The 15031-nt window shown below is 41.2% G+C and overlaps 1 protein-coding gene across 1 annotated transcript in view; it reads right to left on the bottom strand.

Moving 5' to 3' along the window:
- Positions 1-485: 485 nt before the first annotated feature.
- LOC105934724 (striatin) overlaps positions 486-15031 on the bottom strand; it is a 50179-nt gene continuing 35633 nt past the window's right edge. The window contains 13 exon segments of the mRNA XM_012874844.3: positions 486-2122; positions 3452-3640; positions 6517-6657; positions 6776-6943; positions 7039-7160; positions 7249-7296; positions 8331-8479; positions 8481-8507; positions 9648-9784; positions 9887-10030; positions 12318-12428; positions 14026-14209; positions 14294-14429. Coding sequence (XP_012730298.2) covers positions 1953-2122; positions 3452-3640; positions 6517-6657; positions 6776-6943; positions 7039-7160; positions 7249-7296; positions 8331-8479; positions 8481-8507; positions 9648-9784; positions 9887-10030; positions 12318-12428; positions 14026-14209; positions 14294-14429 — 1726 coding nt within the window. The 3' untranslated portion in view covers positions 486-1952.

The following is a 15031-nucleotide window of genomic DNA, read 5'->3' as shown; positions in this document are numbered from 1 at the left end:
GAACTACCGTAGTACAAATAACTAATCATTTGTCAATTTGTTTGTCTTTCCTCCTGACTGTACTTGTTTATTGTGACATAACCCCTGGCATATTTGTTTATTTGTATATTTTATATATATTGTTATTGAGTTTAAATGAAAAAAAATAAAAAATAACTAATCGTTTACGACCTATTAAATTTATGATCACTAACTAAGGCACATTTATCTGCTGAATTTTACTTGCCAGAAGCCCAGATTGGATAGACAAAATCAGCAATATCAAACCTCTGCACCCAATTCTAGCAAGTTTAATATTTGTTCCTCTGTGAAAAAGTTTTAAAGAAATCATTAGAATTAAACTGAAAATAACCTCCAGAGGTGAGTGTCTGACCAGAGCCTATAAATTAATAAAAAAATATATAGAATTTGAAATTACTTAGGCTCCGGTGCACTTCCTTGGATCTGTCAAACACAGCATTAAAATGACGAACACCTGAGCCCAGTTAACATTTTACAGCAGGTTTTATTTCGAACATACTCTCATGTACAAACCAGTGACTGAGAAAATGGCTCATGTAAAGCTGTACTCTCCTCGTACAACATCCTGTTTGCCTTTCTTTTTTTAATCTTTGCTTTCTTTCAAACCTCATGGATTTACAGTAAACTGGAACTGCAGGACATTTCTCTTGGTTAAATCATTGTTTCAAATAGTCCTAAAGAACTGCACTAGGCTCCTGCTAAACACTGGACTACCGTAAATATTTGGACATGATACATCACATTGTGGTAAAGCATGTCCACACAGCTGGGGGGGTGGAGGAGGAAAAAAAACAAAAAAAAACAAAAACAAAACTATATACAGTACACAGCATTCAGTTCAAACAAGAGCAAACTGGCCAAAATGTGTTAGATAAATCCTAAAAGTTGACATCTAGACTCAAGTCTGTTTAATTTTAATTATATAACCAAGATGGTTTACTTTGGACACATATGCTTGTTATCTGAAGTGTACAGTTGCTTGAAACTAAGAAACAGGCAATTCATTTAATCGTCTGTGTCGCTCTACCAGCTTTGCCTCGAAACACACAGAACTGACATCCCAACCACACTTATCAAACAAAAACTCAAACTCACGCTGCACTGTAAATTTTAAGACTGAATATATATTTTGTTTATTATAAGCATTTGTAATTTTACATCCAATGTTAAAACCGACAACATTGCGACAACCAGCTTCCCCACCTTTCCCATTTTTCCACCTGAAAAAAACAAAAACAAAAAAAAAAAAAAACAAAAAAAAAAACAAGCTTGTTAAAAGAACATTTTAAAGACCTTTTTAAAGCAAAGGCACATTCGTCAATATAGTTTTTTTTTTTCTTTTAAAAAGGGAAATAAAGGCAGGTCAAGCAAGCAGAGTCAGTCTGGGAAGCTGAGGAGAGGAAGTGGGAGGCTTCCGCGTCAGCTCCGGGTCGAACCTTTGGCACCCCGCGGTTCTGCAACGCAACACGAAACGTGACCTGGAGGATAACTTGGTTTATCCGAGGAGGATCTGGGATGAGCATGAAGCCACTTGGGAGGAGGAGGAAAGGGGGGGTGGGGGTGGGGGGGCTTGATGGGGCCTCGTATCTCCACTCTTCGCTGCCACTTGTCCTGAACGTCACTCCTTTCTGCGGAGGTGAAGTTTGAGTCTGTCTGCAGGGGGCGCTGTGGCCGGTCACACCCAGGCCTGCCTGGATGGTGGTGAGGAACGGGGGTCGGGGACCAGAGAGCAGTTTCTCCTCCTCACAACCTATTTGAGGCTATTGGCTACATAGTCTGCGAGTCCGACAGGAGACCAGTGGATAGTTTGAGGTGGGACTGGACCCCCCTGCCTGACGGTCCGTCCCCTGCAGTGTCTCTATTGGTCCCTGATCACGGGAGACTGAGTCAGAGAGCGAGGCTGTGGGGGGGGAGGGACGCGTCACTCCGTGTCATACGAACACCTTGGCGAGAGCGTCCGCCCCGGCGCTGGCGATGTAGCATTTAGACGGATGGAACGCCACGTCGTGGATCGACTCCTCGAACTTCTTTCTGTGAGCCGTGAACTCCTGGATGCAGGTTTTACTCTCCAGGTTCCACAGGCGGATGGAGCAGTCGTGGCCTGCGGACAGAACAACGTGTGTGACTGTTTCGTTTTGGCTTTTAGCCCCCCGATAATGAGTCGTGTTTTCTAGGAGTGATCAAAAATTACCCACAAGTAGACCTGATACGAGACAAAAAATAAGGTTTTTATTTCTGTCCTATTTGGGACTTTGTTGTGTCTGGAGTTTCCAACTGTGTCATTAAAGTGTTCAAAATGAGAAATCTTTTAATTTTCTAGTAAAATGTTGTGAAATCAGGTTGTGAAAGAATAATCTGGCAGGTATAGTCACACAGCACCTTTCACACTTATTTAGCCTGATGAAGATGCACAAAAACACCTTAAAATAAATTCATCTTTAGCAGGATAATCTAATCCAAGTGAATCATAATCAGCACAATCCAACCTTTAATTCGTTTTTTATTTAGTAATATAGATTTTTTTCATAAAATGAGGTGCATAATTTATTTGTAGGCCTGCGTTTAAATACTTTGCCCAATCTATCCGGCTAGTTCACACAGTTCATGACATCCTGCACTTAAACATCACACAGCATCATAGATCTTTTTTTTAAATAGAGCACCAGCTTTATATTTGGGCAAGTTTAAGTAGATAGTTCGGTTTTTGTTTCCATTTCCTGGTTTTTGACTTACTTGAACGGCACGTTTCCTTTTCTCTCAGAGAAATTGGCCTCATTTCTACATGACTTAGTATATTTGCAGCTCTGTTATCTGCAGAATTAAATGCATTTTTTCAGGCTGCCTCTGAAAATAACCTTTTTTTTTTTTTTTATAAATATGTGCATTTTATGTTGTTTGGCATTTGTTGATGAGCGCAAAGAAACTATTTGAATTGTACTGAGAAACAGGTTTCCTTCCTGTTTGTATGACAATAACATTCACCCCATCGAAACAGGAAGTCGTTCATTACTGATAAGATGTTTCTATAGACACCGACTAAAACAAAAATTATTATTTTCTTTAGAAATTGTTAGCAATGTCTATAAAAGTGGCACCAGTGATTTTTCTCCAAACAATCCTAATAAGCTGTTTTTTCATTTCTCTCTGAATACTTGCGCTCATATTAAAGTTTGGCTAATTCTAAATTTGAGATAATGCCTGCAACAAAATATATGGTTAAATAATAATTTAAGAGTTTTTGCACTTTCTTTTTTTTTTTAACCAGGGGCGCCAATGAATATGGAGGGTGGTGTCGTAAATAAATCTCATTTACACTCATTGTGCAGATAATTAACATTTTCTAAATACAGTCAGTTGTTGTTAGGCTGGCTTTGAGTCGACCAATCAGAACACAGAACAGGAGAGCAAACAAAAGGTGCTGGATACTCACTGCCTGACATGAGATAAAGTCCGTTTGGATCCACAGCCAAGCTGGTGACGGCATCCAGGTGGGCCACCATGGAGTGAATCAGCTTCCCGCTGTTATTGTCGAAGAACTTGATGTGTCGGTCCTCCTGCGCTGTGACGGTGATTGGAAGAGTCGGGTGGCTGAGGACCTTGTTGATCTGACAGGGAGTGCCTGGTTTAAAAAAAAAAAAAAAAAAAACGATATAAAAACAAAACTGAGGCATATTTGTCTCAAGACAACAAGGAAATGACAACATTAGCGTTGGTCGAAACAGAATAAAATGTTTAATACCTGTTACAACAGAAGTAAGGTAGTCAAACCGCTAAGATGTTTTAAACTGTGATTTTTTTATGTGTTAGAAGACAAATTTTATGTTTTAGATCTGGACTTTGACTAGGACGTTCTCCACCCCAGTCTTCTGCAGCCTCAGATGTTTTCATGCGAGGCTGCCCTCTGCTGCCGTCACCTCTGAACGACTTCCTTATCACCACTCAAGAAAAAAACATCCCAACAGCACAATGACGCCATCTCCATGCTTCACGCTCCATCATAGTTTGTTTTGTTTTTTTAGCGTGCAAAACTAAAGGGCCTAAAGCTTTCGCAAAAGACAGTCCTTAACACAAACACAAGTGCTTGATTCATTATTTGCAACATGCCGAAAGGAAGCTGCAGGATGAGCATCTAATTACTATATTAACTGTAAATAATGATTCCATTTCTTAATTCCTTTTAATAAAAATTTTATTTAATGTTCTTACACACAAATCACTGTAAGGTGGAGAGGAAAATGTCTGCATGCAAATGTAAGGTTTCTGCATTTGGGTGTCACCAACTCAAATTTAAGACTTTTTAAGACCTTTAAGAGAGAGAAAATACTTTAAAGTGTAGTTTTACTGCAAAGTACCCTTTACTTTTACTTGCATTATATTATTAATAAGTATCACTACTCTTGAGTAAAATTTATGGCAACTCTTCCCACCAGCAGTAACTTCACTGAATGAAAAATGTCTTTATTTTTTGACCACAGATATGTTAGAGTGAGACTTCTTGGTTATACACAAGCTTTGTTTTCATTTTATTTCCTAATTATATAAATTACCTACAGTATGTATTGGATTCATAAATTTTAAAGTAGAATAACCTGGATTTGGGAAAGTTTATCAAGTTGTAAGAATTTTGTTGTTTTTTGTAAAACATTTGTTTTCGTCTTTCAAGATTTCCAAATTAGCCCAATAACCTTAGATTTTTGTTTGCCTGGTTATGTCATTTTTTTATATTGAATCAGATGTTATGATGCTACAGTTACTACGGTACTTGAGTTGCAGTTTTACCAAATACTTAAATAAATATAATAAATGTCTTGGTAATCTTGCTTGCTAAAATGCAACATTCACTTACTTTACTAAGCTTCATTAAGCCGCTGGCTGCTACATGTCCAATGAGCTTGGACTGCAGATTTCTGGACAGTACCTTCCTCCCTGGCTCAAAAACGTCCATGTCGGCCCAGCTGCTTGATTTTGGTAGTTCAATTCAGTTTCATTGAACACGTTTTTTGTTTTTTTGCATAAGTAGCAGGAGGCTTCAACGTTGGTGTTTGAAGTAAGTCTTAAACTGGTTCTTTCGCTGCCAAGTGTTGCTAAATTGGCTTTTTCCCACGACAACCGCAGCACTACTTCTGTTTCTACACATGGACCATGAGTTGGAGTGACAACGGAATGACCAATCACACAAAAGCTGATTGGCTGGCTGCGTAGTTTAGTCGTAAATACATTTATTTTATTGTGGAGGGAGCCTTAAAAGAAATTTAAGACCTATAAAAAAAGTTAAGACTTGAATGAATTTAAGACCTTTTAGGGATTACATTTTTATTTTAAAATTATAGACTTTTAAAGACTCCTTGGTAATCCTTAGACTTAGACAAACTTTATTGTCATTTGTGTATACAGAACGAAATTTCGTTGCAAACAGCTTTCAACAACGTAATGAGATTGCAATTGAAATAAAATAACAGTACAATATAGAACCCTATATAACCCTATGCAGAAGAATGTTCAACCATGTTTATAGTGCAAAGATAATGGTGCAAAAAAAAGGCATTCATTTCAAAAGTTCAATGTTGGCAGTGCAAAATAATAAGGGTGCAATGGTGTAAATATAAAACCTGACTCTCACCAGCTGTATGTCGCACTGCCTAGCTCCACTCACATCCATCTGGGACATCTTCCATAGAGAGTGATTTCTCCAAACAATTTTATTGTCCAGCCAATCAGAACGCAGGGCTGGAGTTTCATAGATGTGACGTAGTGGAGAAGCGACCGTGACGTGAGACTGTTTTGATTCAGACAACAATGGCGGCTCGCATCGAGGAAGCAAGCGTTAGCATTGATGCTGCTATTTCTTCCGTGTTGTCCAATCTACCTGATATTGTTTCATTAAAAGAACATCAGAGAACGCCTCTGAAGGCTTTTGTTGGTGGAAACCATGTTTTCGCCCTTCTCCCGACCGGATTTGGCAAGTTTTGTTTTCCGGGGCGTGTCCGCAGCGAACCGTGTTAGGAGGCCTTTAGTCCTCGACGCGGTCGGCCCGGGATCGACTCCGACCCGCGGCGCTTTGCTGCCTGTCTTCCCCCCTCTTCCTGTCAGCTCACTGTCAATAAAACACGTGCCACTAGAGCCGCAAACACATTAAAAAGAAAAAAAGTTTTGTTTTTTCCTGCGTCGCTCTCACAGCGTCACGGGTTAGCTTCGGTGTGAGTGGTTGAAATAGCACGTCGATAAAGATGACAGACAAGTAGCTTATCCAATCATATGCAAGGATTTTTGATAAGGCCCAGCCTTCAGTAAAGGCCATTCCTATGGCGGTGTCCCAGATGGATGTGAGTGGAGCTAGACGGAGCGACATACATCTGGCGAGAGTCAGGTTAGTAAATATAGGCAACTACCCATTCATTTCTTCACTGAAACAATGAATCAATGTGTGTTCCAGCTGTAAAATGTACCATTTGTAGTACAGTTTCAGTGTTGAGCCAGCAGCCTCCCTAAACTTACCTGGCTCTACATTAGAGTCCATGCTGAGGACCAGCTGACGGGTCTCCATGTTGAAGAGGCCGATCTGGCCGTTTGTGAAGGACGTGACCAGATGAGCGGGTTCACTGCACACCAGGTCCACAGAGGAGGGAACTCCCAACTCTAGCAGAGGAACAAACCGGCAACAACAATTAAAAAAATAAAATAGTGTTTGAATTCTTTGATTTGAAATAAAAACGAGATAAAAGGTCAAAACGATGCAGGCCATTGGGTTTGTTACTTTTGTTTTCGTTGAATACTGCGAGTGAAGGGGAGGTGGTGTTGGCGTCCCACAGCCGGACCGTTCCGTCTGCGGAGCAGGAGAGGAGGCGCTGGTGCGCGCTGCTGTACACCAAACCCCACACCGAGTCGGTGTGGCCACCCAGCTCTCCACGCAGCACCGACGGGTCTGTCGCCCAGAACACAGGAGGACCACAGTCACCTTTTAATGCTTTGCTGCTAGAAATCCTCCTGATTCAATCAAAGGGCGAACGCTGAGCTCACCGTAGGAGTCGTAGGGATCGATGTTTGGGTTGGGCATGTTCCAGCACTGGATGGTGCCGTCGACCCCTCCGCTGAAACACTGCTCCCCCGTGCTGCTCATCACCACGCTCAGCACAGCCCCCCTGTTTATGGGAAAACAATCAACTATTAAATCGTTTGTTTTAACGGTAAAAGAAAGAAAAATAGCTTTCATAAAAGTGTTTTTTTTACCTGTGGGCTCTGAAAGTGTAGATGGGCTCCACGTCTAAAGATGTACTCCTGCTGACATAATAATGTTTATTCATTTAGAAGAGACAACCAAAACATCTGAGAAATCTGAAATCTGAGTGCTGAGTCAAAATTAAGCCTCACATAGATAAATTTGCAAGAATAAATCCAGTTTTACGCAGACTGCAGGTTGCTGAGCTGCAACACAAGGCCTGCTTTTTGTCACAGACTGCAAAAAGGGAACTAAAAGTAAGTACAATTTTCTTGAAATTAGTCTATTTGTCCTTTATGTGAGCAGGGAAGTTTAAATGATCTGCCAAATATTTTTGCACTTAAAATAGGAACAATTCATGTTATTTGAACTGCAGTATTATCCAATTATCTTATTTTAGGGGTCAAAATACTCATTCCATTGGCAGATAATCCCATTTACCTGCTCAAATTAAGGTCAAATTCACTCATTTCAAGAAATCTTTGCTTACTTTTAGTTCACTTTTTGCAGCGTAGGGACACTTTGCTGCAGCAAATCATGTGACTTTGGTGCCGCAAGTAGGACTGGGACTGCCATCATCCAGAAAAAGCAGAGAGATATAGAAAAACGTGCTGGATAACATCACTGCTTTGCAGACAAATGGAACATAAAAAATAAAAAAAAATAATAATTTAGAGCCATTACCACTGATATACCTCAGTGGTAATGGGTCTGTTTAGCTAAACTTGTTGGGTCCCTGAACATTTATAACATTAATGGGTGAAAAATAAAGGACAAATGAATCGAAAAAGGGATATTAACACTGGGGTTAGTCCTTTCAGGGACCAATTGCAGAGAAATATTCATTAAGGCCACATTTTATAGACCTCAATTCATACAACTGCTTGTTTTCTGGGATTAGTTTTTATTCTGGCAGTCCCAGTTGTGGCTGTAATATTTACTATTTATTTATTATTTCCTCGTGCTAAAAAGCTGCTGTGCTCCTTTAGGTCCTCCTGCAGACGCAGTGACAAACGGCTGCAGGTTTGGTCATTTAATGTAGAAATAAAAGTCAAAGCAGCCGTCTGATGGCGAGTGAACACCGAGGTCTTACTTCTTGGCAGGAGCTGTCTTTTGCAGGTTCCACATCTTGAGGGTGTGGTCCTCGGACGCGGTGATCAGGACCGGCTCCACGGGGTGAAAAGTCAGAGCACGAATCCCGTCGAAATGACTCCGCAGGGTGAACTTGGGGTTCCATGTTTTTCCTCATGGCATCCTTATTGTTGCCAATCTGAGGACAAGACATCAAGATAATCAAAATAATACACGTGTAAACATCATAAAAATAAATTTTAAATCTCGTAAACCAGGGGTGTCAAACTCATTTTGGTTTAGGGGCCGCATACAGCTTAATCTGATCTGAAGAGGGCCACACGAGTTAACTCATTGTAAGATTAAATAGAACTAATAAAAGTGGACTTGTTGTTGATTTTTATATTAAATTAATTTCACTTTTACACAATATATTATGAATAACCTCAGCGTTTTTTCAAGAAAAGTCTGTACAAATTCAACAATACTTTTACTCAGTTAAACATTTACTTGTGCATTATGCATAAGAACTGATCACAGTGATTATACAATGTTGAAAAACATTTATTCACATTTTTTGGAACTTAAAAACACTGTCCTGCATGACAAAATACATCAAACAGATAAAAATTAAGAAATTATTTAAATTTTTCTACACCTGAAGCTTAAGCTGCTAATTAAAACACAGCGCCCCTCGTGGACAATATAGGAACTGCATATTTTCAATTAAACAAAGTACATGTTTTTTTCAATAATTGTTTTATCATTCTCTTCCGTTTATCTCCTCTTTCTTTCACCTTTTGTTTTTTTTCTTCTTGTTCTTCCTTTCCTCTCCTACTTTCTTATTGTAGTGTCCATATCATTTGAGATATTCCTCGCATGAATCATAATAAAACTATTCACATTCATAGGAGGGACGGGGAAAGGGGAGTTCTGGACTATGTATGTTTGAAATCTGTAATATTTGTAATTATGTTGCAATGTTAAAACATAAATGTGGACTGTGTCAAGGAATTGTTTGAATAAAAGTAAAAAAAAAAAAAACTATTCACATTCATAAATCAAGTGGAGCACTATGGAGAAAGCAGGACTGCTCCACTTGTGAAAGTCAAATCTGATGAGCTCTTTTTGGCATTAAGACAACAATCCTTATTGCCACATTGCCAGACAGGACACTGGGAAAAGAAAGAAAAAAAAAAAATTTGGTGGCTAAAATGCATTTAGCCACCGGGCCGGACTAAATTGTTCGGCGGGCAGTATCCGGCCCGCGGGCCGTATGTTTGACACCCCTGTCGTAAATTCTGATCTCCACGCGATTCATGCGACCTTCTCCACTCACGTCATAGGCCATGCTGTCAGCCTCGTTGGCCACGGTGAGCCCGGCCAGCTCCCCCAGGCCCAGAACGTTCTCCATGCCCTCATCTGGGCCCATAATGAAGGACTTCCCTGGTGTGGGGGGGAAAGTCATCGCTTCAACTACAAGAGAAAAACAAGCAAAACCAAACAATGAAAAGACATCAGTCAAACAGGAAATAATTGGCATAGGGAGGTAGATCCGTGTTGGATTTGGTGAGGCACCTTCATCGGTCCTGCTTCCCTCGTGCTCACTGAAGCGGGCCACGTTGGGCCGAGGCTGCGGGGCCGACGGAGGCTGCATGTGGGACAGGTCCTCGGCGTCTCTCAGGTTGGCCAGCATGTCTTGCAGCTTAGACCGGTTGGGCCCTGTTGACAAGTCCCGTTAACAAGTTCAAGCAAATGATAACAATTTGGGGAGCGGGCGAGAAATGAAAGAAAATGTTTTAAATCAGAAAGCAGTGGGCATGTGCCGAAGCAAATAAAGAAAGGAGGACAGCGACACTGAAATAAGAAGAAAAAGCAAAATATATCAGTAAAAATAGAAAGGTGAAGGGAGGCCAGCAGCAGAGTCCTAAAAAAAAAAGGTAGAAAAGGTGTTGAGGCACATTTATCTTTTGGGGTGGACTGTGTGGAGAGAGCCATTCAGAATACGATCAGAACCAGTGCGACATTCAGTCCCAGTCAGAAGAGAGGTCAAATATTCGGCCACAATTATGCTGATGGCAACAGAAAGTGTGTTTTCTACGCAACTTTCTAAGGTAGATTCACCTAAATATAAGTTGTTCATGTCTATATTTGAGCCTGTGTGAAGTAGAGAGAACATCAAATTCACAATTAGGGTTGGACAATAACTTAATAACAATATATAATCGATCGATGGACGTCTATCAATAAAAAGTTTAACAGTTTAACACCAAGCTCCGCCCCCTTCAAAGACTTCAGAGAGCAAGCTTTCCTTTTTCTTTTTTAAAAACATGCAGTTTTGGCAAAAAGTTGGTTGTTGTGTGTTCTGTATATAAAAACAGGTCGTCAAGGAACAGCATAAAATGTTCTGTGCTGCACTTCAAATATATGTTTTTTTTAATTTGCTGATAATTATCGATATCAATCAATATGGTTTCTATTTTATCGATATGTTTTTTTTTTTCTTTATCGTCCAGAATTATTCACAATTAATTCAAACTTGTGCATCGAAAACGTTTAACGGCTCATTAAGAGCCTAAAAACATGTAGTATTTGTACTCAGTGATTTATGTAAGCTTCTGCCCAGAACTATATTTCCTCTTTCTTTTTGTATTAGTAACCGTATGGAGATTATTATTTAATTTAAGCTTGGCATTGATGGGGGAACAGCTTGGCTCTGAAAAGTTCTCAGACAGCATAGAGTCTTTAGAAAATTTACTGACACCAGCTTCAGTCACATGCCCGTTAGCCGGAAAATAGTTTTGACGATTCAGTTTAAACTTTACAAAAATCCACCAACATGTTCTTGCAAGCCTCTGAGAATTTGCTCACAGGAAGGCTTGTGTTCAAAAAGAGACTGACGTCAGTCAGTGGTCTGAATGTTTTAACTCAACTCGCTGCAATTTAGTCTCTCCACATGAACACCAGAGTGATAAAGCACCGAAAGAGTGAAGAAAAATAAATAAATCACGATATTTGTTAGATCAGATGAGCAGAAATCAAAGCGTAAAAAAGGCGTTTGAGTCATGTGGGGAAAAGAAAAGGCGCCGAAGCACGTTGTTGATCTCATGATCAATCAAAGACGAAGGGGAGTCTTGCATAAGAGCGAAATATAAGAGCTCTCAGCTGGTAAATGAGGCTGAAGTCGGTACTTCATCTGGGAGCAAGATCATCATTCAGCTGAGTCACTTCTCTGAATCAGTGAGAAAAGCTTTGTATTCGCTGTTTTATCTACATCAGCAGCTACGTTATTCGCTACTGGAGTATCAACATGGCAGATGGACGAGGACATTTGATGGTGATCGTTATGTTATTGTGACTACAAAAGACAGATGTCTGCAGAGATGGCTGGAGGCCCAGATGGGAGACGGGACCGCCTTTCCGCCACAAAGCGTCACCTTAGACGCTACACTGCAAAAAGAGAACTAAAAATAAGTAAAATTTTCTTAAAATGAACGTATTTCTCCTTGATTTGAGCAGGTAAATAAGATTATCTGCCAATGGAATGAGTAATTCTACCCCTAAAATAAGATAATTAGACATACTCCACTTGAAATAAGGTGATGGAGATGAATTGTTCCTATTTTAAGTGTAAAAAAATCTTATTCCATTGGCAAATAATCTTATTTACCTGCTCAAATCAAAGGAAAAATACTCTCATTTCAAGAAAAAGTTCCTTATTTTTAGTTCTATTTTTGCAGTGTAATATTTAACACAGACGAGATGATGGCGTCAACGTAAAGTGAAGGGGAACAAATGCAACAGACAGGCATGCAATTCGAGCAATGTAGCTCATTTGGGGAGGCAGGCACGAGCTGGAAGATAAAGAGGACAGGGAGAGACAAACGAGGAGGAGATGGAAAAAGAAAGATGTGCTCGTTTTGATCTGAGGCGTTTCGATCGAGCTCAGGGAAAAAGTCTCTGCAGAGAAAAGAGGCCGAAGGAGGCAGCGATGTCTATCGGCACTTACTCTTCACCCCCTTTTTCCCCTTGCGCTCCTTTTTGTACTGCTCCTTGAGTTTGGTAATCAGGCCCGGGTCCACGTCCCAGGCCTCAGAAACGGGACCCTGCTCGTCCTTCTCTACACAGGGGGGACAAAAACCAGACCGAGAGGCTGTTGAGGAGCTGTGTGGGTCGAGAGGAGAGGCTGACCTGCCAGAGCGGATGAGCAGTGGATGCGTGCCTCCCTCAGGCTCATAGTTGTTTTGTTTTTTAAAGAGATTAACCTTTTAAAGCAAGCTCTCATGCCCATATTGGACTCATTGGTTTCTCCTGAATCTCTTCATATTTTTTTTACTATAAGGGTGTACCAACAGAGAGACAACGTCACGAGAGGAAATCGTTCATTTAAACTATTTGTATTTCCCCTCCAATAATCAAATCTTTTTACTCATTAACTCAAAACATCACACAGTCCTATAGTATAGTACGCCTTGATTTTATTTCATTTTCTCCCTTTTTTTTTTCCTGACGTTACAACCACAAACCTTCATGTCTTTTATTGGGATTTCATGGGACAGACTGAAGACAATTAGCAGCCAACTGAAATAGAAGCAACATAAAACAAGTTTTACTGTTTTTTTTTTTTTTTTTTTTTAAATAAAAATCTGAAAAGTGGCGTCCAGATGTTTGATCAGCTTCCCTGAGGGAAAACCTCGTTGTACTTTGTGCAATCACAGATGAAAAGCTTCCCTGTTTCAAGTTCTGCCTCAGGCCCTCTATTCTGGACTTTAACTAGGCCGTTCTGACAGATCAATAGACCATCACTTCTGACCGGCTTCCCTTTCTGTGGAAAACCTCTCCACGGCATGCAGCCATCTCCATATTTCACGACAGGCATGTGGCATGTAGGTCAAAAAACCCTGATCTGACCACAGAGGCTTGTCACTCTTCCAATAAGCCCTTTTTTATGAGTTACACGACCAGTTGTCCCGTCAACAGATTGTTCCACCTGAGCCGTGGGACTCTGCATCTCCTCCAGAGTCGCTCCTCCTTGCCTCGTATGCTGGCGGGTGTGCAGCCGTTGCGTAAACTTCCCATTTTTTTTGGAAGGTGGTCTGAACATATTATCCTATAACCAAACTCTGCTTTAAACATCTCCACATCTTGATCCCTGACACGAAGCGGAGATGATCTCCATGAGGCGTTTTGTTGGCCAAAGTTCTCCAACAAACCTGTGAGGCCTTCACAGAGAAATTAGGAGATTTCTGAAGATTTCTGCCTTTTACCTACGGGCACCAAAGTGAAGGGAGCTAAACGCAAACGATCGTATATATAATCCCAATAGAAGACGCTGATGTTTATGGTTGTAACAAGAAAACAGTGAACGCTTTTACGAGCCACTGCGTATTTCTTTTTTTTTTTCTAAAGCTCAGTGTTACTTGAAGGTAAATGATCTGAGAGTAAAAACGAGTGGGAGACACACAGTGGACTGGCTATGGGAACACACGGTGGAACATAAGCTGTGGGTTAAACAGAGACGGTCCCTAATGTCATGGTTTATGACCACAGCGTGAACAATGAATGAAGACGACTCCATGAACATCAAACTGGGAGAGGAAAAAAAAAAAAAAAAGATTACTGCAGCCGATAATTGGTCTCCTGTCCTCATCTCATCCGTTTTTTTTTTCCCCCTAACGGCGCCGTAGCTGCGTTGGTGGCGTCCCAGCCGTACTTACCCCAGTCTGTGCCGTCCCCCGTCCCTCTGGACTCTGACGAGGTGTCCATCTCGTCAGTATTTGACAGGAAGTCGAAGCCCTTCAGGGCCTCCTCCGTGTCGGGGTCCTCGCTGGTGTCCATGCTGGCCGGAGACGGCGAGGACGACGTCGACGAGGAGGAGGAGGAGGGCTTCTTCCGCACAATCTGAGGAGGGATTTGGTTTCTTTACAACCTGCATGGGAACGCCTGGGACCGCACTAGATTGTTTTTAATAGACGGGTTTCTTACAGTCCTGGATTCCACATTAGTCCTGTCTCTCCCGTCACTATCCTCCTCCTCGTCTTCGTCGCTGAACTCCGCCGCTGCGTTCTCGATGAATTTGAAGGCCTCCAGCACGGCGCTGGTGTCAGACAGCTCAACTTTTCTGCACAGAAAATAAAAAAAATATATATAAATAAATACGCGTCAGTGGTCATGAGAGTCCCAAAGCTTTCTGTTCACACCAACACCAGCATGTCTGATTACGACTGAGCTCTACAGCCTTTAACCTCTTAAGCCTGCGAGCCTCATTTCAAGGATGCTTGAGATCTTTAGCAACAACAACGCGCCTGTAGTCGACTAACTGAGACAGACACACGCTTATCACATGTCCAGATCTACATCTCCTCTACAAAAGTATCTACTTCATTCTGCTATCCACTTAACCTGACGCCGCCAGATAGATTTGCTCCGCATCCGCAAGGTTTCCATCTGGAAACCTTCCGTTAAAGTAATTTTGGGAAGGGGCGAAAATACTGGTTAGCTGATTGGCCTATGTTGGTGATAGACGGGCCAAATAAACCAATCAGATCAACGAAGCATATACCGTACTCATCAACATGCTTCGTCGTCGCTCTGTTACGAGCGACGACGAAAACACAACCACAAGCCAAGCTACTCTTGCTGCTGCAGGTAAAGGCTCGTTAGCTCAGCAAAGAAATACTCTGTAATTCCGATAAAACTTGCTCGATAGCCACGCTAACGCTA

The sequence above is a fragment of the Fundulus heteroclitus genome, chromosome 22 (genome assembly GCF_011125445.2).
Source record: "Fundulus heteroclitus isolate FHET01 chromosome 22, MU-UCD_Fhet_4.1, whole genome shotgun sequence".
Taxonomy (NCBI): Eukaryota; Metazoa; Chordata; class Actinopteri; order Cyprinodontiformes; family Fundulidae; genus Fundulus; species Fundulus heteroclitus.
The sequence above is the reverse complement of the archived record's forward strand: the minus strand, read 5'-3'. Positions and strand labels throughout refer to the sequence as shown.